The following is a 25,488-nucleotide window of genomic DNA, read 5'->3' as shown; positions in this document are numbered from 1 at the left end:
ATCTGATGGAATTCAGATAAACCAAGACAAAGGGAGGCATCAGCATGATAACAGAAGCATTTCAATTCATCACTGCAAAACCAGTCCTAAGGAGCAGCAAGGAAAACTCAAGGTCACCATGCAAAAGCCAAATCCAAAAATACAAACAAGAAAAAAAGAGCCCAAATCAGATTTCTTTTCTCCCCCAACTCAGCAGGGGAGAGGTTTCCAACAAAATAATCCAGGGAGTGAGCACCCAGCGCTGCCACTGCCATTGTTCCCAGCTCGGCCTCCATGGCATGGAGAGAGGATCCACTGCCACAATTCAGCCTGGAAAACCCAAATTTCACCCAATTTCCACTAATCCTGGCTATAAATATAAGTGTGAAACAGCAGAACAATGCCCAGCACCGGGAGGGGGTTTCTTTTAGAGGTGCAGCAGAGTTCTGGCCAGGAGGATAATATGTTTCACAAGAGAAATACACAGTAAAAAAAGGAGTCTGGAAACTCGGGATAAGGAAACAGATCCCACCCGGGACTCAAAGAATCCCCTGGAAGCACCAGAGTGCTTGAAACAAAGCTTAACCTGAAAGGCAAAATTAACACTTCGTGGACTCAAATGCAGTTTGTTTCTTCTGAGCCAGACTGCTCAGAAACTGCTTCTCCACATTTGAATTATTTCAGGTTACAGAACTTAAGAAACAGCAATGCATGTGGAAATAATCACAAGAAATACAAATAAAGAATCCTAATTAAAACAGAAAAAAACCCAAAACCACAGGGAAGCTCTTTGGAGGGAGTGGAGAAAAGGAGGAAGGAACATGAAGAACCAGAGCTCTGCAGTACTGGATGCCCCCACACAAATTATTGTATGGGCTTAGCAAGAAACTCTACAAACATGCAGGCTTTTTATTATTGTTTTGTTTAAATTAATACATTTGAACATCCTCCAATTCTTTAAAATTCTAGAGCCTGACTTGCCAGTGAACAACCTCAGCTTAGGAGGAATATTCCAAACTTTACCATAATCTAATTAAAAAAGAAAAGAAAAAAGAAAAAAAAAGGAAAAAAAATAAAAAGAAAGAAAAAAGGTGGTTATATTTTTTTTTCTCCACCATTTCTCCAAGTCCTCTTCTAATCTTCTCAATAACTCACCTCACAGCCAAAAATCCTAATCAAGCAAAAAGTCTGCCACGTAGCACTTTGGGGTAAATAGGCAAATTATCTTTACAATTCAGTCAAGGACACAGTAACAGAATCAGGCTGGTGGTTTCCTGCCTGCTAACGGAGAGTTCATCCTATTTTTATTTGCAGACTATTTTAGGTAGCTCAGAAGATCACTGGTAATTTGTGCAGAGCATCTCACCACTGAAATATGAAAAAAAAAAATCCCTACACCTCAACACTTTGAAATTTTATTCTGCATGAAGAGAGAACCAGTGACGTCCTTAAGGTCAGATACAGAATAAAAAAATCTGATGCTAAAGTCAGCCTTGATAACCTCTCTTTTTAGTACTTCTACCACTACCATCATGTCTTGTTGAATATACTTTTGTTCAGAAAGTTCTGAAAACAAAATCCTAAAAAAACCTTTTTGTCTTATTCTGAACATCAAGTTGCTCCATTAATATTTCTAATTAATTTCATTAAAGTCCCAATCACAGAATTTAGGTATCAATAATCCAGTTCCTAACTGATTTCTGAGTAGAGATATGAAGTGCCATCAGAACAAGGATTCTTTATGACTTTTGATCTGAACACACCAGAATTCAATTAGACTGAGGTCCAATCCTGAAAGCAACTTTAAAAACAAATAAAAAATAAAATAAGAGACTCCTTGGGAATAATGCTATTTGAAGCAACCTTCAGTCCTCATCCAAACTCCATTAAAATACATTTGTGTAAAACCATCTGATTCCCCCATGCTCCCTCTTCTCTCTAATCACACAAAACAAAGATGTTTTCCTTTCAGAGACAAAGGATTATGATTTTATGGGGGGAAAAAACCAGAAGCTGCTGTAGATAAATCCAATACAATTTCTACTTCTACCTTTTTAAGAATAACTGAAGGGTAGGAGGGGAAACCACACTAAAATCCACATCTACAGGAGGTTTCCATTAGCAAATCTGAAAATATCTCCTTGATAAAAAGGTAATTAGGTCTGGTTTTGTCTCCACATTAGGACTTCTGTAGAGCTTTAGATCTTCAAAGTGCTTCCCAAACATTGGCTGCATTAGGACCCCACTAATCCACACTCAGATCACCTCCCCATGACAGCACCAGCACAAGGAAGGCTCTAACTAAAAGCACATTTCAATAGTAAATAAAAAAAAAATAAATCCAAATGTTTCAGCTGAAAGAGAAAATGTTTGTTTTATGTAATTACTATCTCCTGTTTTCCTAGCTTGTCTTTGTGAATTACTTCTGAGTTGAAGTGGGAGCACCTTCTGCTGCCAAAGCGCTGCTAACCCAACCAAAATATTTACAGAATCCTCAGGGAGTGCAGCCCGAGCCCCCCCTGCACAGAGCTCACAGTGCAGGGATGGAAATGGGGAAATGTGGAAATGGGGAAATGGGGAAATGTCCTCCTGCCCCAGAGAGCCCAGCAGCACAAACACAGCAGCTCAGCTAAGGCCCTCATTAATTAATTAATTGCCATTATAAGTGTGCTATAACATGATTGCCAGAAGTTGGCACATCTTGGCCAGTGTGGGGAATTTTCCCCAAGGATCAATCCCTGACAGGAATGGAGAGTTCCCAACCTCAGCCACCAAAGGGAAACTTCTCCCAAGAGCTGAACTTCACCACTGAGTGCCACTGAAATCAATTGAAAGCATCAAAGAACCTCCTCTTGAAAATCTGACAGTTCCCTTCCATGATAAATTCCTGGGATGGAGAACACAGTCTTACAATTAAATAGGTTCTTTTGGAAATAAAAAATTATAAGGAAAAAAGGTTTAAAGTGACACAAATCCCCCATGGAGCCCTAAGTCTTTTCCTTTTTCCTTTCCTTTTTCATTTCCTTTTCCTTTCCTCTTTCCTTTCCTTTTCCTTTTTCTTTCCTTTTCTCTTTCCTTTCCACCAGGCTGGGATACAACAGAGCAGTTCTTTGGGACACTCCCAGCTGCAGCTGGAACACCCCAGGTACTGAGGAGAAGTTTCTTCTCCAGCTCCCTCCCAGCTTTGCTGCTCCCAAAGCCCATCCTATCCAAACGTGGCATCCTCAATTCCCACTCCCCATCCACAGTCCTGAACTGCCAAACTCCCCAATCTTAGTTCTGACTGCAAAGGAGCAGGAAATTCAGAGTGCTTGTGCTGTGATCAGCAAAATAGGAAATAAGTCAAACACTACAAGCAGTGCAGGGAAGCTCAGCAAATGCACAGCTCCATTGCCCAGGGAGCTGCAGGTTCTGTGTCAGAAATGAAGGACCCAGAGCTGGAACTGCTGCTCTCACTGTGGACAAAGCCATGGAGCAGAGATGTTCTTCCAAGCATCCCTGAGTAACTCCCCATGGCCAGGCAGGGAAATACAGCAGAAAGCTGATTTTGATGATAACACAAAGCAGAAAAACATAGCTAATAGCAAAGTAGAAAAAACCCTTCCAGTTCAAAGCACATCATTAATGACTCCTGTCAAAAGGCTCTCCAAAGCATTCTTTGTGGCTGAGGATGTTTTGATTTGACTTAGACCTGAGTTAAAAATATTTATTTATTCCATAACTGAGTTATGTGCACTAAAACAAACATAAATGCAGCAAGCAATCTGTATTCCAGAATAAGCCACAGTTGCCTTAGACTGACACATTTTAAATTAACTTCATTATTAACAGCCTTAGCTTCATCCCAATAAAACCAATTTTATTTTTATACACACTAAAACTCCAACATGGTATTTTAAAAGGAAGCAAACTGATTTTTTTCAGGAGGCAGCAAGAAGTTAATATATACACACAAAGGTATATATTTTTCCAGATAAAATTATAAACAATACTACAAAGAGTTTGCTCACTTTCCTGTATTTCAGAAATTAAATGAGACTAATAAAGCTGTCACCTTGGGTTTTAGCATCCTTTAATTTGAGGCTGCAAATCTCAGCTATCTGAACTTGAGCTTTCACAGGGAAATATACATTTGCTATAAAGAATAAAGATCCAGAAGTTCTTTGGGAAAAGGATAACAGCTCTAAACATCCCTGTGTTCCAAAGCCAGGGAACAGCTTTCCCTCTATTGCTTTTTCCCATCCTTTTTCCCATCCTGAAACATTTACAAACATCTTGTTAAGCCAGATTTTTTCAAAGTTCAAAATGGAAATGCATTATAAAATTGTAATTTAACAAAATCTGAAGTATCTGTATGGTTTTTGTATTATTTTATTGTTCAGTGAACAAAAAGAGCAGATTTATACTTGAAAGCTAAAAACCCAGAGCCATATCCATTTTTTTTTCCTTTTTCCTGATGAACCAACTAGCAGTGTAATTTAAGCTAAATAAGAGAAAACTGCTTTGTGATGTAAAGTGCTAAATTTGTCTGCTTGTAGTCTCTGTAGCAACCCAATATTCCAAAGAGACAATCATGTGATCAATGCTCTCAGCTCCTGCTGTTTATCCTGCACTGTCCTACTTACAGCAGCTCTCAATTCCAGCTGTCTACAGCAAAAGGAAAAACATCACCTGCTCTCCTGCCGGGACATGATGCCAGAACAGCCTCATTAGAGCTGCTGCAAAAAAATGTTGACATTGTTTGATTTAAAGATTAACATAGGGAGGAAATTTACACTGCAAAGAGTCGAGCAGCCTTAATAGAAAATATTCCAGCACTATCACTTGGTTGCAGACTAAATAGAAAGAAATAAACCCAAAACCTGTGGGTGAACCTTGTTTTGGTAGTTAACTCTCTCAAGTATGAAGGAATTTTTGAGCTTTAGCACCCAAAAGTCTCGTTCTGTTCCTTAATAAAAATAATTCCCAACAGCATCCCAAGGGATCAAGAAGTAAAATTCTGTGTTCCTGTGAGAAGATGACCATGAGAACTGGGAGAAGGGAGGCAAAGAGGGCAGAAATGGGGGTTAAAAGCAGCATTCTCTTTGTCTTAGGGGCAGTGAAGAGCAGACAGGCAGGAGCTGTTAGTGCCAATGCAGACATTTCTGATGGCACACCAGGACCATTCCCAGGGCCCAGATGTAAAAAATACCCCCCAAACTCACACTGCAGCCACAGCCATCCCAATTCCAGCCTGCAGGGCTGCACCAGACTCAGCAATCACACCCTCAGTGCCACCTCTTCCTCACGGCAAGATGAGGCAGAGAAAAAAAAATCCCTCTCCAGAACTATGATAAGCACACCTTCAAAACAAGATGGCTACAAGATGTACAAAGGTTTAAAATAAAGCCAAATTGGTATCTGGAATGTTCTCCAGCAGTCACTTCCCATGAAGTTATATATTTATTATTTTCTATTTCTGTGGGAAATAAAAAAAAAGAGAATAGTGGCCTGGCATTCTAAAATCTGAACCCAGACTTGTGGTAAACAGAATTACCCTGAAACCTGCGCAGCAAGTTATGATAACCTTATCACTTATGAATTTTCAAGCGGCTTGTGGGGTGGTTTTTGTATTTTCTGTTTTGGGTGTGTGGTGTTTCTCTGGTGTTTTTTCACCCTTTTTAAGTGAACTCGTCAGACACAAGTTCTGCTTTGCCACCCACTGCAATGGCTGCATTATTTCCCAATTACAAGGGAAAAAAAAAAGCAACCATACAAGTAATATAGCAGCTTTTAGCATTCTAGACTTTTAGCTGTCTATCAGATCCACCCACCAATTCAGGATTACTCAATTGTTTGCTTACTGCTATTTCAATTGTGTTAAAGTTTAGCAAGTTGTAATTATTACCAAAAACTCCAAGAGATGCCCCTCACATAAACACTTGGTACTTCATTAGGAGTGTCATATTTGATTTATTTCATTTGTATCTAAAATAATATTTAAGCTGACAGCTTTCCTAATGATATTTATTCCAGGTATACCCCAGTAATGAGTAAGAGGAACAGACTCATCCAAAGGCAGTTACTGAAGCAATCCAACCAGCACAGTGGGATGGGACAGATCAGTCTCCATCTCCCATTTATGAGGGGATTTTGGAATAAAACATACACAACCACATCCCTGAAACCAGCAACAAAACAACTGCTTGGAAAGGAGAAAAGAGAATTACATTCCTATTTGTCAAAGTTTAATTTAATGTGTAGTCATTTGAACCACATTAATGAGCTTCTGTAGTGTCCAAAACAGGTTGTGACAAATACAATGATTTTTTTTTTGTTTGTTTGGTTGCAGCAAACACCTTCAGCAAAATCCTCTCTGTGGTTTTTTATTCATCTGGAAAGCTGAAATCACCCACTTAAAAATGTGCAACAAGACCCCAGCACACACCCCCTGCTTCAGGGAGCTGCTCCATCCCTGCCCTGTCTAGAAACAGGAGTGGAACCAGCAGACTTGAAACCCTCAGAGAGTTTCCCCAGGCAGGGTAATGGTGAACTAGAACACTGACTTCTCTTCTTTTAAGTTTCATACTAAATAATCAGTGTCTCATCCAACTACACTTCCTCCACCCTCACACTTTCAGTACCCAGATCCAAACTCATAATCCTATCTGTAACCACTTTCAAATCTTTGTAAAAAATGTTTACTATATTCAAAGAATCTCTATCCTAAAAAAAATTTCCAAAAAATTCAATTGCTAAATGGCTTAATTAATCTTTAACCCTAAAGTTTATACTCATAACTACTATTCTTAAGAACCTTATTTAAAAATGTGTTTTAAAAATCCACCAATTCAAATTTAAACAATAACCAAGCTCTAACTCTACCCCAATAAGATAGTTCCAAGTCTATGAACTTGTTCTCAGAGATGAGATTCCAGCCCATCCCTGAGTGTCCCTTTGCTCAGTGCTGCTGGAGCTGGGAGCAGCAGGGAGGGAAGAGCAGCTCAGGGTTGTTACCTCACAGCACAAGGCACAGCTGAGGGGTTCCTGCTCCCACAGCAAAAGTGTTAACAGATCTCATATAATAGAGGTCAATTTAATGAGTTTATTTGTTTAGGAGTCACAAATTACAGAGTGAACACAAAACTATCTCATTCTGACTTCCCTGCTCAGCTGCTCGCACACCACACCGGTGTCAATTATGAACGTTCAGGACTTTCCTTTAAAATTCAAGTGTACAATGACATGGACTTTTTATTTCACTATAACCTTACACAAGGAGAAAAAACCCCAGCAGAGCAACAGGCAGGAAGGCAGGGCTGCTGGAGGAGCTGTTCTCACAGCCCAACACCTATCAGAAATCCCAGCCTCCCTCCTGGCTGCTGCGCCACCACCGCCGCTATTGTTGGGAGAGCAAGCCCAGAAAATCTCCCTTCTGGAAGCACAGGCTTTCAAACAGAACTGGGAAAAATCCAGATGGGATCAGCTTCACATGAAAGAAACAGCTCTATTTGCACATCCTTCAAAGGGACAGGCAGGGACAGAGTGGGGTCCTGCAGCTCGCTCAGGCACAGCCCAGGGGAAGGAGGCACCTCCACTCCAAGGGCACTGCCTGCTCCACTTCCAGCCAAATTCCTTGAAACTGAAGATTTCCAGTAAGAACAACCAACCTGATTGAAATCTGCAGCTGTAAAACACAGGGAACAAATCTCTAGAGTGGCTGGCCAAGCCTCAAAGTGCAGGGTGAGATAAATTATGATCCAAAGCACACTGGTAGCAAACTTCACATCCCCAGGATACCAAATTACCTCCAATTACACAGGCACAGGAATTCCTTCCCAGGTTTCTGAACCTTAATGCAAAGAACAGTCCCAAAGACAGCAGAGTAATATGGGATGAAAGACAAATACAGCTTCAAAACTGATTCTTAAGATCTCTGCATCAATACTCACTAACACAAGAGGGGGTGTTGGGGGTTTAGTTGGGTTTTTAATTAGGTCAGCCACATCTACAAAAAATTATAAATTTTGTATAGGTTCGGCTGATTAAATGGATCCTAAGGAATGAAAAATATGCAGAAGTTGTATTAAGGTTTAGTTTTTGTTAGTTTTAGAGCAGCTGTCTGGTAGGAAATGTATCAGCACCCCAGGTGCAACATTCAGAGCTTTTTCCAGGCTGGCTGCAAGTCCCTTTGTGTGGGGTTTGCTGCGGTGCCACATTTAACTTTGGCCATGAGAGAAATGTTCCTTTCACTCAGGAGTGTTCCAGACTTTGGAGCTACAGAGGTGGCACCACACAGCACCCATGGCAGTGTTTGGTTTTCTCCCACAAGCCTGAACTGAGCCCTCTGAAGAGCCCAACTTTGCTGAGAGCAGAGATGATCCCAATTCTAGATATTCCTGGGAGGGATGAGCCAAATTTGCCACGAGAGCACACATCTGTTCACCATTCCCCCACTTCATTCCATAAAAGCCAATGCTCAGAGCATCACATGGCATTGAGCTATCTGGTAGGAAATACTGAAATTTCTCAACAATAAAATATTTTACACAGATCTGTCAAAGCTATTTACATATTTTTCCTGCAGTTCTGGGTTACATATGATGAAATTGTGTGAGTAAGCACACAATTCCTTCAGTTATTTTCATCAAGCACGCTGACATTCTGACCTTCTTCAAAAAAGAATCAGAGCCTCCAAATTAAACAAACACTGCTATTTTATTTTAAAAGCTTTCATCAGCTTTTCCAGCTGCTCTAGAGAGCTTTATAGAATTACTCCAAGAGAATCCAGGACATAACTAATGCTAGTTTTAAATGGCAATTTGGTCAACCAATTCCTCAAAGGAGGAAAGCCCAGACTGTGCCAACACAATATTGGCCAAAATAGTTAAAAGTAAACCCTTTCCTCTTGATTTATAGCAGAAAAAAAATGGATGGACAAGGACACCCCAGAGAGGAAACATTTGCCCTGACCAGGGTGGAGAAAGAAATGCCTGGAACTAAAGGACAAGTTTATACATAAATTAAAAGCAGCAGTTCACAACTACTAATAGAAACACACACAAACATGTGCTTCTGCTTCTTTTGCTCCAAAACAGCTTCTCAATTTCTTTCAAGTTTAAATTTATTGCAGAAGATGCCAACAATGGCCAACTCCACACCCAACAAGCAAAGCCACTGATCTCAAAATTTCCTGCATGCAAGATTTAACACATACATAGACACACACACACTGAAAAAAAAAGCCACACAAAAAATCCCATCATCTAAGCTTTAAATTACTTTGGATTTTAAAAGCTGATTTGGGAACAGCGATTAAACTTGTTCCAGCTAACCTAGTTTTTATTCATTTCATTATTTATTGCTAGGCAACATAGACCGTGTCAAACCACGTTAGAACCATGAGAAGAAGTCCTTCCAATTTAGATCAAAAATTCTCTCCTCCCCCCAGCATGAAGGCCACATGGATTCTTTTAACAGCAGCATTCCCAGACACCATCCTTGTTCTGACCAGGAGCTGACATTCCAAACTCTCAGCATCTCCCATGGGATGCAATTTATCCAAAGCTCAGCTGGGAGCTCTCCATGATGAGTCTTTAGTGTCAGCAAGCAGAACTAGCTCCAGTCACCTGCACGTCCAGGGCAGGTGGACCTTCATAAGGTCCTTCATTCAGGACCTTAAAGATGAGATACCTTCATTCAGGACCTTAAAAAAGATACCTTCATTTGAGTCCTTTAAAAAGGAACGTTCATTCAGGTCCTTTAAAAAGGTACCTTCATTCAGAACCTTAAAAAATATGAGATACCTTCATTTCGGACCTTAAAAAAGGTATCTTCATTCAGGATCTTAAAAAAGGTACCTTCATTCAGGACCTTAAAGATGAGACACCTTCATTCAGGACCTTGAAAATAGGATATCTTCATTCAGGTATCTTTATCTTCCTTTCTGGAAGACTCTACGTTCTTTCCCAACACCCATTATCCATGGTTTGGACATGGCTACCAGAAGGGATTCTGAAGTCATGGGTACCAGCACAGCAGAGATTATTTACCGTGTTTAGCATTACTTCTTTTCATCATAAGAAACTTTTGAAGAACTCCAAAAAAGCAGCAAAATAAGAAAGAGCAGAGACCCCGGCTCCGGAATAAATCACCCACAGGAGTCTCTTAATCAAACCTTTCTTCTAGCACAAAGAACAAACCCTCCAACTTCTTCAAGAGAGCACAGTAAACGCTCCTACCTCTTGTTGATGGGTTTCTCATCCTTCTCGTAGGGCTTGACGAACCAGCGGCCGATGCGCACGAAGTTCCTGTTCATGAGGCACCGCTCCAGCAGGTTGTGAACAGCCTTGAAGAGCAGCGTGCGGCACTCGTAGGACAGCCCGTTCTCCCACACCCCATCTTCCTCTTCTGCAAGGCACAGGGGAAACAGAAATCACCTTTTATTCCATCCTGCCATTTCACACATATCACAATAGCCTTTTCTCTCCCACAAGGTTTTCAGAGATATTCACAGCGTAACACGCAACCAAAGCCAGCCTGTGGTGTTCAGATAACTCTGCTTACTTTATGGTGGAGCTGCTAAAAGTGATCAGCTGTAAAAATATCTCATCCCCCACAGGGAAAGAAGATTCAACAGTTGTTTGTACACAAAAGAAACAAGTAGCAGCAGCGTGTTATGCATTGCAGCCTGCAAGAGCACTGTGGGATCTGTCTGTGAGGTGTTTTGGGGAGTCTGGGTTACTCATCCTGCAGAATTGGTGACAATTAGGCTTAAAAATAAGTTTACCAAAGCCAGACTTAATATATCCTGGTGTCTTTGAGTAGCATTGACTGAAGAAGGCCAGGAATAAAAGTCAGCACTCAACTGACTCTCAATGATCAACAGTTTGCTAGAGATGATGAAAAAGGCTCAGATTCAGAATATTGGTAAGATCAACATGATTCTCCTCACAAGACTCAAAACTGCCATTTCTGTTTTTAATTCAACATTAAAAATGAAGATATTTAAGCAGCCTAGCCCTGCTTTCTGATGTACACAGAAAGAGAGAAAAATCAGCAGGACAATGCCCAGTTGCTACTGCTGGGATTCTGCAGTCAAACACTGACATCTTCTGTGCCCACAAATCAAACACAGGCACAGAATCCAACTTGCACAAGCCAAGGTGATTTGCCAAATGGAAAAGCAAGATTTATGACAAGGAGCTGCAACTTCTTGCACCACTCTGGCTCCTGCTCAGTGTCTGAACAGGGTCTAGAGGCCCTCAAAGCACAAGCACTGGTCCAAAGAGCTGCACTGGCACTGCAATTCCCTCACCCAGGTAAAACAAGGGACATCTGGAAGTTCCTGGGTGTCTCCCAGGATATATCTGGAATATATCTGATATCATTCATCCTCAGCAACACTAACAGGACGATGATAATATAATAAAGCTTGAGATACTGCCCTTAAATCCCTGGCAATCAGATCTTACCTTTCTGGCTCTAATTCCTGGTATTTTGTGGTTTACATCTACCCCTCAGGACGTGCTCCTGCTCTCCTTGGACTAACCTAGCAGAGCTACTCTTCAAATGCCATTGCTTTGTACTCCAGGTAGCAGCAGAGAGGAGAAGCTTGTCTGACATAGATAAGGAGACATTTTTACTCCAGTCTCTGGATAGTCATGGAATAATTTAGGTCAGAGGGGACCTGTGGAGGTCGTTGCTCCAAGCTCACACGGAGCCCAGGTGAGAACAGGTTCTCCTGTGTCACAGCCCTGTCCCTGCACATCCCCAGGGGCTGGAGCCCAGCTCAGGTTCAGCAGCACAGCTCTGAGCAGGGTCCTGCCTGCTCCCCTCTCCCTCACAGAGAATTTTGGTTCCCCTGCTTTGCTCCATGGTCAGAAAACCTCAGCAACGCAGGCAAATCCTTGCATTTTAAATCCCCCTTGGAAATAAACCCCTTTGCCTTTCTCTGGAAGCCACTTACAAGCTTAAAAGGTTGCAATATTGTTGACTAAAGTCTTGATATCCTTAAATTAGAGAGCATCTAGAAAACCAGACACCTAAGAGTTTTAGTTTGGAAAAAACCTTACAGATTATTACAACAAACAATATTGGCGACAGAGATGACAGAGAAACGAATTTCAATACTACTGGAACCATAACATGGTGACCATGTTTGTATTTTGGTATATTCCACACAGGGAAAAGTACATTTCCACACAAGGCCAGTATTGTGAGTAAAAGAAAGTTACTCCCAGGAACTGTGAGGGACAGAATAAGAGTAAACAGACCTGCCCCATCATTTATAAAAGAGGAGGTGTGCATCATTACAGATGAATCATTCCATGAAATAATTTTCTGGGAAAGACAAGGAAAAACAAGGAGCAGCATTTCCCAAAGCAGAGACCTCACCACGAAGTTTCCCGCCCCACCACCCTACTCCAGGGCTGGAGTGGAGCAAAAAGTTGTTTTTAAAAACTGTAAAGCTACAAGATAACACAGTAACTCACTAAAGCAACATCACACACGGCTCTTGTAACAAAAAGCAACAAAAGTCCAAAGTCAAAGGGTGTGAAGTGGCCGTGCCAAGCACAGGGGTTGCTCCCCAGCTGCAGCCCTGTGGATGCCCAGTCCCAGCTCAGCTCCAGAGCAGGACCAGAAGCAGCTCAGCAGAGCAAACATTAACTCCTGAGCTGGCTCACATTGGACTTTAGCTGCACAATAAACTCCTCACCATTTCAAAGGTTACACACTTGGTTTGTACACAGCTCTTGTCATATCAAGCAATCATTCCAAGCACATCCACTGCATCCAGGAGCTTCCAGAAGACTGAATGGAAGCAGCTAATTCCAGTTTTTATGACTAATTTTGTTTTGGCACATTACAGATGTCACAGAATTCAGGAAATCACTGGGTCAGAAGAAACCTTTAAGATCATTGAGTCCAACCCAGCCTCAACATTTCACTGAGGGCCAAATCCAGGCTCTTTTTAAATCCACCCAGGGATGGTGACTCCACCACCTCCCCAGCCAGACCACTCCAGAACTTTATCACCCTTTCTGTGAAAAACTTTTTCCTAATATCCAACCTAAATTTCCCTTGGTGTAGCTTGAGGCTGTCGCCTCTGGTTCTGTCAGTGCTGCCTGGTGTAGCAATGCCATGGAAGGAGCTGAAATTGCAGGGATACTGAAATAACACAAATCTTGTGTTTGGATGGTCACACAAAGGAGATGTTTCCATTCTCTGTAGCCAGGTGCTCCATTTAGGGTGGATGAAGCTTTATTCAGGACCACCAAGTTATGAGCAGGTTTCCATGCAACAACTTGCCCCAGAATGTAATTCTTGAATGCTCTCCTTCCTTAGGTTATTGCAGAACCAGAGAGCTCTCAGCTGAGTGTGTTATGGGGAGAAAGTGCAAGATTTGAGATGGAAATCACAATTAAAACTCCAATTTTTGCTCACCAGACCACCTGTTCTGAGTGAGGTGCACCTTGCCACAGAAAGGGAAGGTAAAAGAAGCTGCCAGCTCAAGAAACCCTCACTTCAGAACATTATTCAAATTCATGCAAAAAAACCCAGCAGTAAGTGTTCTCTGACTTTCTGAAGTCTATTTAGTCATTCCCCTCCCCCTGTTTTAGTGGTGGAGAGAAGCAAACATGACATCTGCTCACATCTGCCAACTATTTTTCTTCTTAATTCAAATTGTTGTTTCTCGACGTGAGAAAACCCCTCCCACTTAATAGAAAATTGTACACAGCAAACCATTCATTAAAGGAGGGGCAAAGGAAGAGGCACTTTTGTCCTCTGATTTTTCTTAAACAATAAATTCAAATGTTCAATCTGATAATGCTAACAAACCAAAAGAATTTGCTGACTCATTTTTCAAAAGGTGCTAAGCCACAATTTCGCTTTGGACAAGTGTTATCCACAGAAGTGCTCTGCCAACCTGAAGGTTACAAGTACTTTATTTTTGATGAGTTCTCTCAGCTGTCCAAAGCACTCAACTCTTCCCCAGCACACTTATTTTTATGTCAATCCATTAAACAATTTATACTCATATCCCACTGCTCCTCTCCCTTTACATCACATATTAGACAGAGTTTTCCTCAAATGAAGCTAAAAATGATCAGGGAATGAAGAATTCGTGGAAACAATGGCCAGGAAAAAGCAATTTGCATACTACACATAAACAAACTTTTCCAGTCAGCACCTTCTCAATAATACCAATTTTATTGGAGGCCTTCAGAACTTTTATGTTCTCCTTTCCATTCTTCCCACAGCCCACCTGAACCAGTAAAGTTCATTTTTACTGATTATGCCCTTCTGTCTGTGTGGTGCTCTTAAAGAAGTAAAGAAAAAATTTGGAGCACCCTCCAAATATAAAACTCTTGCAATTTTTAGTGAATTCTGAATAAGGAGTATCTTTAAATATTAAAATATAATTCATGACAGGTTTTTAAAGTGTATTGTTATTCACAGATATTTAAGTAAATTTATTAATCAAGGATTGCTAAGAAGTAATACATATATGGAGATAAATCTATATTACAACAGATAAATATAGAGCCTAGAAAATGACATTTTTGACAAGATTTAAGAACATGAATTTCCCTTCTTCCTTTAACACACAGCACACCAGTAAACACCAGTTCTTCCACAGGCTGAGGGTTTATCACACCATTAAAAATATCTCCCTAATGCTCAATGAACTTCTAAAATAAACTATGCAAAGAAACAAAGTCTCCACTCTGGACTACAATTCCCCCCAGTTACTGCAATTACACAGGGGAAAAATCCATTCTTTCATATCAGGAGTGAGACTTTTCTTTTGGAAGCATTTCTCACCTCACAGGTTCCCTTTCTGCCTTTATATGACTGTGCCAGTTATAAAAACACTGACACAAACCTGATTTATACAATTAAACTTCCTATATAAACCTCAGATTCCAAGGGAAATAAATAAACAGAGTAATGTGAAACTACTGCTGTACAAAATATTGTAATGATATGACAGAAACACTTGGAGTAGAAGTTTTCTATTTAAAACCCCAGATTTTTGAATTAAAATACTTTAAACTGCTCAAAGCAAGAATTACCCAGCAAAGCTACTGAAATACTGTTTTGAGGGACTGAAACAAGTGAGAAGCAAGGAAAAAAAAAGGAAAACAATACAATTTTTAAACACCAATATAAGAATCTGAGTAAGACAGATGAAGTTTGTTGCTATTAGAGTGGTGTCTGTTATCTACACTCAGTGAACAGAATCTGAATCCAAGACTCTGGGCACCCAAACTGTCCAAAATCCCACAGTGACAACATTCAGCACCATTCCAGGCTGGTTTTTGTGCTGCTTGGCCTTCACCAGTGTCACACACAGGGGTTTTATGCTCTCTACCCAGCAGAATCTTTCCTAAATCCTGACAATTTCAAAGCAGAACCTTTCTGTAAGAGTGTAGCCATGGCAGTTTGTAAAGATAACAAGGTAACTGCTCTCCTTCTCCATTTGTTGGGTGTAAGTTTGGCTACAAAGCCACAAGAAAAGCTGAACAACTTCCCAGCTAAATGATCCAACATCCTCCACCACAGTGAGTAATTCCATATTCAGGTAGATGTGGCAGTGTAAGTGAAATATTTCACTGCTCTGATGTATCCAGGTCGTTTTGCACGTGGCATTGCACACACAACCAACATGAGACCGTGCCAAACCCTCACTGCCTGTGACAAAGCATTTTTCACCTGACTCCACTGATGTTTCACGTGCATGGTGGTCAAGGAAAAATGGGGGGAGGAAGTGAAATCTTTGTCACCTTTGAGCTCACAGCCAGTCACAGAAGTTTGATACAACTGCTTCAGTATTTTTTGCATAATGCTTATCAGCACTTTTGCTTAAGTGGCTACATCTCTAACATGGAGGACTAAAGAAATGCTGAAGCATCAATGCAGCAGGAACACTTGGAATGCCTCTCCTGCCTGCCACAGAACACACAGATCCTTCCAGCCAAGGGGCTGCAGCTCACCGTGCTCACAGCAGGTGCACAATGGTGTAAAAAGCATCCTTTCCCTTTTTTGTTGTGTTTTTGGGTATTTTTTGTAGGAGTTAAATGATCTTAGGGAGCAATTGTTATTTTAAAAAGGCATCACTGGCTGAACTCTTTTCCAAGCTGCCTTTGCCAACTCCTTGCAACTGGCAGGGTTTGCAGCCCCTTGGAATGACAACTGGCTCATCCTCTGCTTTCCATTGTCCTGGAGTAATGAGACACTCGGTGCTGACATCAGCACAACCTCACTGAATTTTTGGGATAGGGATTTGATCTATAATGCACATGCATTGAAAACCACACAACACATTTCAGTCTTTGCTGCCATGACTGTTTTTACCAGACAGACAAACATCAGGATTCTCCCAAGCTCTCCTCCAAGCAGCATTATTTTTATACATTTCCCCCTCACAGAAGCATGAGCAAGATTGTTCAGCAAACAAAAACTGATTATCTTGATATATGACAGACAACTCTTTAATTTTTAAAGTAAATTAACCAAATTTAATAGACACCAGAATGAAAAAGATACATCTTGCAGCTCACCATTTAAAAGATGCAATTTGAAGGTCAAAGCCATATAGCAGCATTCCCCTATCCCAGCATTAATCAAATTGTAACCATTTCCTTGGGACTATGTCTTGTACATAATTCATACCCCACTGTTCTCAGGTTTAAAATCATCTACTGCCAACATAAAAGAAAATAATCCAAGAGTAGAAGTAGCCACATGAAAATAAGAAAGAACCTTTCTAATAAAATCACTGCTGATCAGAGCTGTGAGAGACCATTGCCTGCTGAAATTGGAAGAGATGTCCTACTTTAGGGTTTGAGTTGCAAGAATTACTATAATCAAGCCTCACTGTCAGAACAAAAACATAACCTTTGAGGTTGTTAGAGGCTAAAATAACATTTCACTAACTTCTGTCTGCCTCTAGCTACGTTGGGATAGAAATAGACCTCTGGATTTTTGGCTGTATGTACAGTAAGTAGGTTCCTAGGGAAGGGAAAAAAATAAATGATTGAGTGAAGTCAATATTCCTGATCAATCAGCATCTCTGAACAAGTCTCCTTTTGACATGGCCCCAGGCAACAACAATCCCTGACCATCAACAAGACACTTATCCAAGGCTTGCAGTGAGAACTCTGACACAGCCACGAGCAGGATTCAAACATGACTCCAGGGCAGAGAGTGAACTTCTAGAATGTACAGCTGAACACAGAGATAGCATTTATTTCTTCAATCTGATATGCATAGATGTACATTCACAACCCTACATCCCCTGCTGAAGGCATCTTGGGAAGGGGACAAAAGGAAAGCTGACATATTTCAAATCCCCCAGGGCTGATAACCAAGATGTGTTCCAGTCACTGAACACCCATTGTTCACTGAAACTACACAGCACCAAAAAAGTCAGAAACTGTCAAAATACCAACCTCTCCTGAACAGGCAGAGTTTCAGACCAAAGGGAGCCAGAATCAGGAGTTATTAACGTGGCTCTGGCAGATTTCTAACCAGAAATCTGTCCAAAGGCACTAAGGGACAAACTGCTCCCACATTCCTCCTTCTCCCCATCCTGCAGGACAATCCTTCACCTATCCAGCAGCAAACTTCTAAATGAGGCAGCACCTCAACCTCCAGCAGCAAACAATTTCCAATCAATTTTGCAGGTAACAAGCCTGTGCTAAGAAGTCATTTATCATTCCCATTGAAAATGTAACAAGCAGTCATTGGGAGAACAAGGCAGTGTGAATTACCAGGAGAAATTGTCCACCGATGAAAAAATCCATTAGGCTACAACAAAGGTCAGATAACATTGTTTGGGTTCAGCCATAACTCTCTCTTCTATGAGATGCACGTGAAGATTTTGTGTAACAGCAAAGAGAAAAAGTGCAGCTGTGGGCACCCCTCAGCCAGCTCCTCTGTGATGCAGAGGAGGATCTGTACCAACTCCTGGCACAAGAGCTTCACACACACAAATTCTCTTTTTCATTCCAGGAGGACAAAACCTCTGCAGAGCCCAGGGTGTCAGACACAGCTCCAGGTGACAGCCTCAGGAGCAGCAGCATTGCACAGAACACGTGTGGAACAGCTCTGGGGAAGCACAGGCACCCACAGGTGACCTGAACCAAGAAAATACCCAAAGACATGGCTGGGAGACTCTAATCCTCCACTATCTCTCCCTTATACCCTAAGAGAGGTTAAGAGTTGGTAAGTCCCTGGGATGATACCTGCTTATCTACCTGTGCAAAAGGGGAATTCTGGACAAGCACAAACAAGGAGCTGAGCTGAAACTGCAGCTACAAACCACTGCTGTTTTCAAATGTCCTTCTGTGATAAATCACCAGCAGACAGATTCAAGTGGCAAAGAAAGTTGCTCAAAAAAATAATTTCAGTGGTTAGGCAGCACAAAATTGCACTTTCCAAATGGCTTAAATTTCACTGGATTTCCCACTCTAAATGTGTTTTGTCTCAATTTAATCCCACAGCCAGGAGCACACAAAATTCACACAGGTCCTTCCTCACAAGTGCTGGTCTTGGCTCAGGGCAGGCCCAGGCCAAAACCACCCAGCACTGGGTCTAAGTTACATCTCAGCCACACAAAGGATGTTCCCTGCAGGTCAGAACTGAGATTATTTATAGGTCATAATAAGGAAGCCTTAAATGCACTAAAATATCAAGCAAACTCCAGTGTAAGTGCCGTTTAAAATGCAAAGTTTGTAGTTCCAGGACAGACAGGAATAGGAGCAACAGCCCAATCTTTGAAGTCAACTATTCAAAGAAATAAACATAATTTCAGTGCGTCAATTGTTTTTCAGATCACAGTATTTTTGTATGAAAATTCCACACATTATTAAATTGTTTCAAGTCAACTTCCTCAGTGGCACTTTAAACTCCTGTTTGTTCTCCAGCTTATCCACACACACACACACAGGCAGCATTAACAATTTCTGGTTACCAGGTCACCAAACCTGGTCTCATTTTACACTTCAGTAATCTGAATACTGTACATTATTTGAAAGGAAATTAGAGTGATGTGTTTGTTGGGTTTTTTTTCCCCTCAAATTAGTTGAGTTTCACCTTTAGACTCACCCAATTTAAATATCTAACTTCGTCACCTTGCTGATAAGCAGCTGGAACCATCTACGTGGGGAATTGAGCTCAACAAGCAAACATTTCCAAAGGAAGGTGCCAAATTTGAAGTACAACATTATTGGGAAATACAAATATTGTCAGTCTTTCAAAAGGCTGGGTTTGAAAGCAGGTTCAGGGCACCAGGAAAAGGGGGGGAGAGGAATCAGAAAAACTAAAGGTTTACAGATTTTGCATGGAAACAGCTGGTTAGTTCCTGGTGCCTCCTTCTGAGGGCTTCTCACTGATGGTGTGAATTCCAACCAAAACAACTCCAAACGGTTCAAGAGCTGCCCTGATCCCTACACTTCTTATTACATAATAAAATGAGCTTTACTATTTGAATTTGAAAATTCTAATTGCCCAACAAAAGGGATCTTATCAAAACATGTTTAAGACATCACTTGTGAATCACAGGCACAGCTTTCAGCACAGCTTTCTCAAGAAGAAGCTGCCAAAACTCATAGGCTTGTGTTTCGTTTCTTTCAAGGGAACAAGTGGGGAGCAAAACCCTTGTTTCTCAAAAATCCAGCAGTCCAAGGGGGAGAGCACATGGTTGATCATCACTGCAATAATTTGGTGAGGGTTACAGCAACAAATTAATCTTTTCTGGAGACAACCCTCCACCTGGTGCAGGTGTCAGAACCCAGCCCTGAGCACCAGCGACCAAAGAATGCACAGATCCTCCTAGTGACCAAAGGAAGGTGCCAGCAAGCTCCTACCTGAGAGATCATGATGGATCAGGTCAGCAAAGTTGGGGTCATCCCCCCACCAGAATATCCAGAGCTCCCTGCGGCCGGGCCTCTGGTCGCGGCGCCAGACGCTGAGCACGTCGGCCTTGAGGCAGCGGCTGAAGCTGCTCAGGATGGGATCCTCCTCCGTCACCGGGAACAGGATGGGGGCAGACGTTGGGCCCTGCCACACGTAACGCTTCCATTTAATGCCAGTCAGATCAGCCTGCGGGGAGACAAGGGCTGTCAGTGCACAGGTACATCCACAGCAAGCACATCGGCACAGGGGGAAAGGGATCCCCCAGGGTTTAATGGGAACGGTGTTGGTTGGTTCTGTGTGCTTTAGGATCCCTGGTTGTTCCCAGTTTAATAACTGCGTAAAGCAAGAGCTGTTTGTTTTCACTGCAGCTTTAAGGTTACACAGAGAAAAAGCAGATTTGATTTAAAGTAGAAGAGTGAAAGACGAGTGAGTAATGTTATTATTCACAGACTGACACAGTCCAATCTCCTAAACACTTGCCTTAGCAAAGAACATCTTTCTTTTTGCTTACTTATGCATACATTGCCTTTTCCATCCAAGATTACTCCATGGAAATAGGTGATACAGTAAATCACACATTCTTCCAGCCATCTACCACTTGGGAAAATTTCACAAGTTTCTCCATGGCAAAAAATTCTGTCTCTCCCCCAGGAAATCTCTCGTCTTCACTGATTTTACCAAGAGCTATCATACTTTTCGTTCCTCACACCACATTTCAATGATTTAAATCCTCGTTTTATCACTCAATTATATGTTAGACCTGCAACCACGTTGATAATGATCCACTAAACCCCTTCCTAGGCAAAAATTAATTTGACTTTGCATAGGGAAAGACCTACTGCCTTGTGTAACGGGAAGCAGACAATTCCTGGATTATCTCCACCACAACACCAAGTTTTAGCACTCAGTTTTTTCACTCCAGCACAGGCACCTTAAGGCAGGTAGGGAAGGCATTGCCCCGGGTTCTCTTTGGGAAGGCAGAGCCACGCAGGCTGGCATTTGCTAAGAAGTTACTATTTTTTGTCTTCCCAATATGACAACACACAAAAGATTACTGCAACATTTAAACCTAACATGGCAGCCTCCCTACCTTCAGCAGGAGAGCAATTTAGATGAAAGGTTGTCTGCAACAGTTGCTACTTCAGAAAGACTTTCAGATTTAAAATTGTACCATTAATCTGGAGCTGCAGGCCTGATGCAGGCTGCAGACACAGCGAGGCTGTCCAGATTCCCCTCCATCCAAAAATATGAGTGCCACAGACTGGCACAGGATTGTTGTAACAATCTCTAGGATCATAAATATCAGGCAGACAGCTAAGATTAGCTCATTTGCATTAAAAGCTGATGAAACAGCTCAGCACAGACACCAAAAAATTGCATCACAGTCCAGCTATATCGAATTTACTCTTGGAGCTACCAAAATTCAACAATATGAACCATTTGATATTTGGGTTAAAAAAAGACTACAAAATGGTGCACATCAAAACACCAGACAGGCAGGGCATCACCAAAAGCAACCCTCCAGAATAAAAACGAGCAGGGAAAGGGATCCGTGTAAAAGCGAGGAAGAAGGGAGGATTTGCCTGGGATGTCACGAGTGAGGAGGGAAAAGAGAAAGTTCCCCGAGATGTGGGGCCGGGAGCAGCAGCAGCAGCTCCCTTCCCCTGCGAGAAACACCAGGCTCAGAGGCAGGAATAGGGGAGAAAGGAGGAAAAGTTGGAAGGCACGGAAAGGGAAGGAAAAGGCGACTCGCGGGGAGGCTGCTATCCAGGAAGAAAGCGGAGGGAGGGGCGAGGCGAGACAGACAGCGATGGAGGGGAACCAGAGGGGCATGGGAGAGTTGGCTGCTCCAGGCAGGGCCTACTCCGAGGGCTCATCCAGCAGAAGCTCTGCTAAAAATGGCTGCTTTGCTTCCACTGCCCCTTCCCCCTCCCCCAGAGCTCCCAGCCCTTCCCTCGGTGGCCCCGGGCGGGTGCGAGCCGGGGGCCGACACTCACCAGGCAGAAGAGGTTGGAATGGCAATCCTCCAGGCTGGCCCCGTTCGGCACGAAGCAGGAACTCATCCTCACAGCCACAACCCACACGCCATTATCCCACAGCCTCCGACAAGAAAGAAAGAGACAGACAGAGAGAGAGAGAGAGAGAGAGAGAGAGAGAGAGAGAGGGAGAGAGGGAGAGACAGACAGCGAGAGGGAAAGGGGGAGGGGGGCTCTGCACACGCACAAATAATAATACAATTAAATAAGGGATTTACAGACACACGCACGCGAAATAGTGGCACGGGGAATAACCCGCGAGGAGAGACAGAGAGGTGTGGGAGAGGGGGGTAAAATATATTAAAAAAAAAATAAAATAAAAAAAATTAAAGAGGAACTCAGAACGTTTTCTCGTCTTCTGGAGCTCAATCGGGGGTGTAAAGCCGCCGTGGAAGGGGAGAACAGAAAGAGGGAGGTGGTAAGTAATCCAACGACGGGAGATTAAGATCAAAATCCTCCCTGTTCCTCTTGTCTTCTCGTTCGCATAAGGAGGGGAGGGAGAGGAGGTAAGGTGAAGGGGTAATTGATCCAACAAGAGAATAAAAATGGGGTAATTAATCCAGGGGGCTAGGGGTAAAAATCAGTTGACATCCCTCCTTCCTCTCTTCTCAGATGCCAAGCAAGAGAAGCAGGAAAAAATAAATAATCCAGCGGGGGCAATTAATCCAGAACCCCCCCTCCTCTTCCTCCTGTTCCTTTAGTCATCAGATGAGAAAGGGGCAAATTGTGGAATGACTGGGAAGGACTGGCCGTGGGAGAGAGAAAAATCCAGGCTCGTCTCTTCGGAGTCCGAGGGCAACAGGGTGTGGGGGGGTCAGATTCTTCTCCCCTGCTCCAAAAATATTCCAAATAAATTAAAATTTAAAATCATAAAAACAAACTTCAGGGGCCAGAAGCAAGGCCGGTCTGAAGAATTCGTAAAGGCAGAGCAAGAAAAATTTCCTGGGGGGTACCCCAAAAAAACATCTGCGGGGGCAGGGGAGGGGGGAAGGTATTCCTTGAGAGAGAAAGGCCGCAAAAGTCTCCTTAGCAGCCCAGCGGGGGATTAAATTCCCGTGTGGAAACCCCCCCTCCCCAAAACGAAATACTCTTCGCAGCGAGGGCGAAACCAAAATATCCTCCGCTGGGTAAAAATTCCTTCCGTGGGGAAAGGAGGGAGGGGGAGAAGGGTGGAAGGAGGAAATTGCGGGTGACCCTCGAAGTCTCTTCGGGGAAGGATGGAGGAGTCTCCGGGAGGCCGATCCCCAGCCTCTTCGGGGGAGGAGGACGCGGTAAATCGCAGAGTGTCTTCGGGGAGCCTGGTCCTCCCCAGCTGTCCTCGGGGGCCGGGGGACCCCGCAAAGTCTCTTCGGGGGAGCGCGGAGCCCTCACCGCGGGCAGGGGGACGCGACCCCCGCCAGAGCCCGGGGGGCGGCGAGGCGGGGAGGGACCAGCTCAGCTGCGAGGCCGGTCCTTTAAAAATAAAGGGGGGGGGGAAAGAAAACAAAAAAGACCCCCAACAAAACAGGGGAAGAAAAAAAAAAGCGCGGGGGGGGTAATATAAAAAAAAACCAAAACGATCGTCTTCGGCCGGAGCGGTCTGCGCTGGGGGGCGGGGGAGCCCCGAGACCGCTCGCTCTCCTCAGGTGCGGGTCCCCGCGGGGGCGGTGGGCGGAGGGCCCCCTCCCCGAGGCTCCTGGGCAGGGCGGGGAGGCGGCGGCCGAGCCCCGGGCTCTGCTCAGCCCGAAGGGGTCGGAGCCCCGCAATTCCCGGCGCCGCCGACACACAGGGACGCGGCGGCCGCCGCCGCTGCTGCCGCTGGCGGAGTCGGTGCCGCGAAGCCCCCGCCGGCGCGTCGCCTCCCCTCAGCGGTGCCTCTGTCGGCGGCTGCCCGGCCGCGGCATCCTGTGGCGGCGGGAGCCTCAGCGCGGGTCCCCCATGGCCGGAGCGGGAGCGGATCCGGCTCCCGGGTAATTCCGAGACCCTTTTTCTTTAATGGCGGCCACAGGGACGGCGGTCGGGGCCCCCCTGCCGCGCTCCCATTGGCCGCCGCGCCGTCACGTGGGCGCGCACCGCCATGGCCGCCGGCGCCGCTGGGGGAAGGCGGGTGCGGCGGCGGCGCGCGGCCGCCAGGGGCGTCCGGGGCGCTGCGGAGCCCCCGCCTTGCTCGTTGGGGCGGCGCCATCTAGCGGCTGCGGCTGAGCGGCGGGGCCGCGGGTTCGAGTCCCACCCCGGCCGGGCCCGTGGGCCCCGGGGTGGTGGGGATGGGTCGGGGTGGAAGGAGCTCAGTGGGACAGCCCGGAGCCCAGGATCATGTCTGGGATAATGCCACGAGGGAGGCTCCGCAAGCTCTCTGGGTAACGTGCTCCAGTGCCCCTTGGACAAGTTCTTCCCCATGCTCAGCTGGAGCTCCCTGGGCATCAGTTCGTGCCCGTTGTGCCATGTCCTGGGGGTTGGCAGCACGCAGCAGAGCCTGATGCGTCTTTTGGCAGCTCCATTTCAATATTTACACCCTTTCCTTATCCCTGCTGGGGCTCCTGTCCGTTCCAGGGCTGATCCCAGTGTGGGCCGTAAGGGCCGGACTCAGCGGCCCCTGTGGAAATTCTGGGATTCTGTGCCCAGCCCAGGGCACCTCCGGTCAGCCCGGGCCAAAGTCCGGGCACAGAGTGTCCCCCAGCACAGGGAACACTTGCCTTGGCTCCCCTGCCACAGCTTCCACCTCTTGGCAGAGCATTCCCGAGATCTGCGCCGGCGCTTTGCACCACGGAGCAAATTCCAGAGTGAGGATCTCGGAGCCTTTTTGAAAAGATAGGCAAGAATTGTGAAAGCTGACTTTAATATTTAATGCAAGCATTAATGCCCTCACTAGTCCCACAGACAGCCTCTCTGCCAAAGCAGAACCCAACTCCAAACCCCAGTTTTTTCCATGCCCAGATCCATATTGTGCAGTTCAAGAGGATGAAGTAGGTGGCTTCTCTGTTACTACATGCACAGATTTGCAGAAGGACTGTGAGATTATTCAGAATTAAGATGCTACAGTGACAGTGAAAGCTATTTTTAAGAGATGTTTGGAAAGTGTATGCATCTTACTAATCCTCTCATATTACACATTAATTTTCTAGGCAATGCCTTGCATGTAAAACAGAAAATTTTAAATTACTATATGCAGAATTTTTACTGCAGTGTTCAAGTGAAAACACAAACCAGTGTAAAGCACCTAAAGTAAAAGAAAGCCCTGAATGTCTCAGCTAACCTGACATTCACATTAAAATATGATATGTTCATGCAACAGCAGCACGATGATCACAACTATGCAACACGATGATGTTTCAAAGGCCCTGCAAATTATTTCAGGACTCCTGAACAAGACGAGCGACAACCTTCTGCAAATGTCTTGATAGAGTAGGAGGAAAGAAGGACACTCTATAAATAAACTTATCATATAAGTTAAAAAAAAGAAGTGAGGCTAGATATATTCACCAAGAGAAACTTTGAAGATTTACTCACACTGAGCCTATTTTTGTATGCCAGTGTAGGCAAGCAAGATTCTTCTTTTCATCTAAATAGAAGCAGAGTATTTTTAAACGCA

The 25,488-nt window shown here is 43.9% G+C and overlaps 1 protein-coding gene across 1 annotated transcript in view; it reads right to left on the bottom strand.

Annotated features, from left to right (window-relative positions):
- MED13 (mediator complex subunit 13) overlaps nt 1-23,913 on the bottom strand; it is a 55,213-nt gene extending 31,300 nt beyond the window's left edge. The window contains exons 1-3 of the mRNA XM_030962397.1: nt 21,882-23,913; nt 19,836-20,070; nt 10,200-10,368 (exon numbers count right to left, since the gene is read on the bottom strand). Of these exons, the coding sequence (XP_030818257.1) occupies nt 10,200-10,368; nt 19,836-20,070; nt 21,882-21,947 (470 nt within the window). The 5' untranslated portion in view covers nt 21,948-23,913. The remainder of the gene's footprint in view (nt 1-10,199; nt 10,369-19,835; nt 20,071-21,881) is intronic.
- Nucleotides 23,914-25,488: the final 1,575 nt, after the last annotated feature.

Source organism: Camarhynchus parvulus, chromosome 19 (assembly GCF_901933205.1).
Source record: "Camarhynchus parvulus chromosome 19, STF_HiC, whole genome shotgun sequence".
Taxonomy (NCBI): domain Eukaryota; kingdom Metazoa; phylum Chordata; class Aves; order Passeriformes; family Thraupidae; genus Camarhynchus; species Camarhynchus parvulus.
This window is presented reverse-complemented; position numbering and strand designations above follow the sequence as displayed.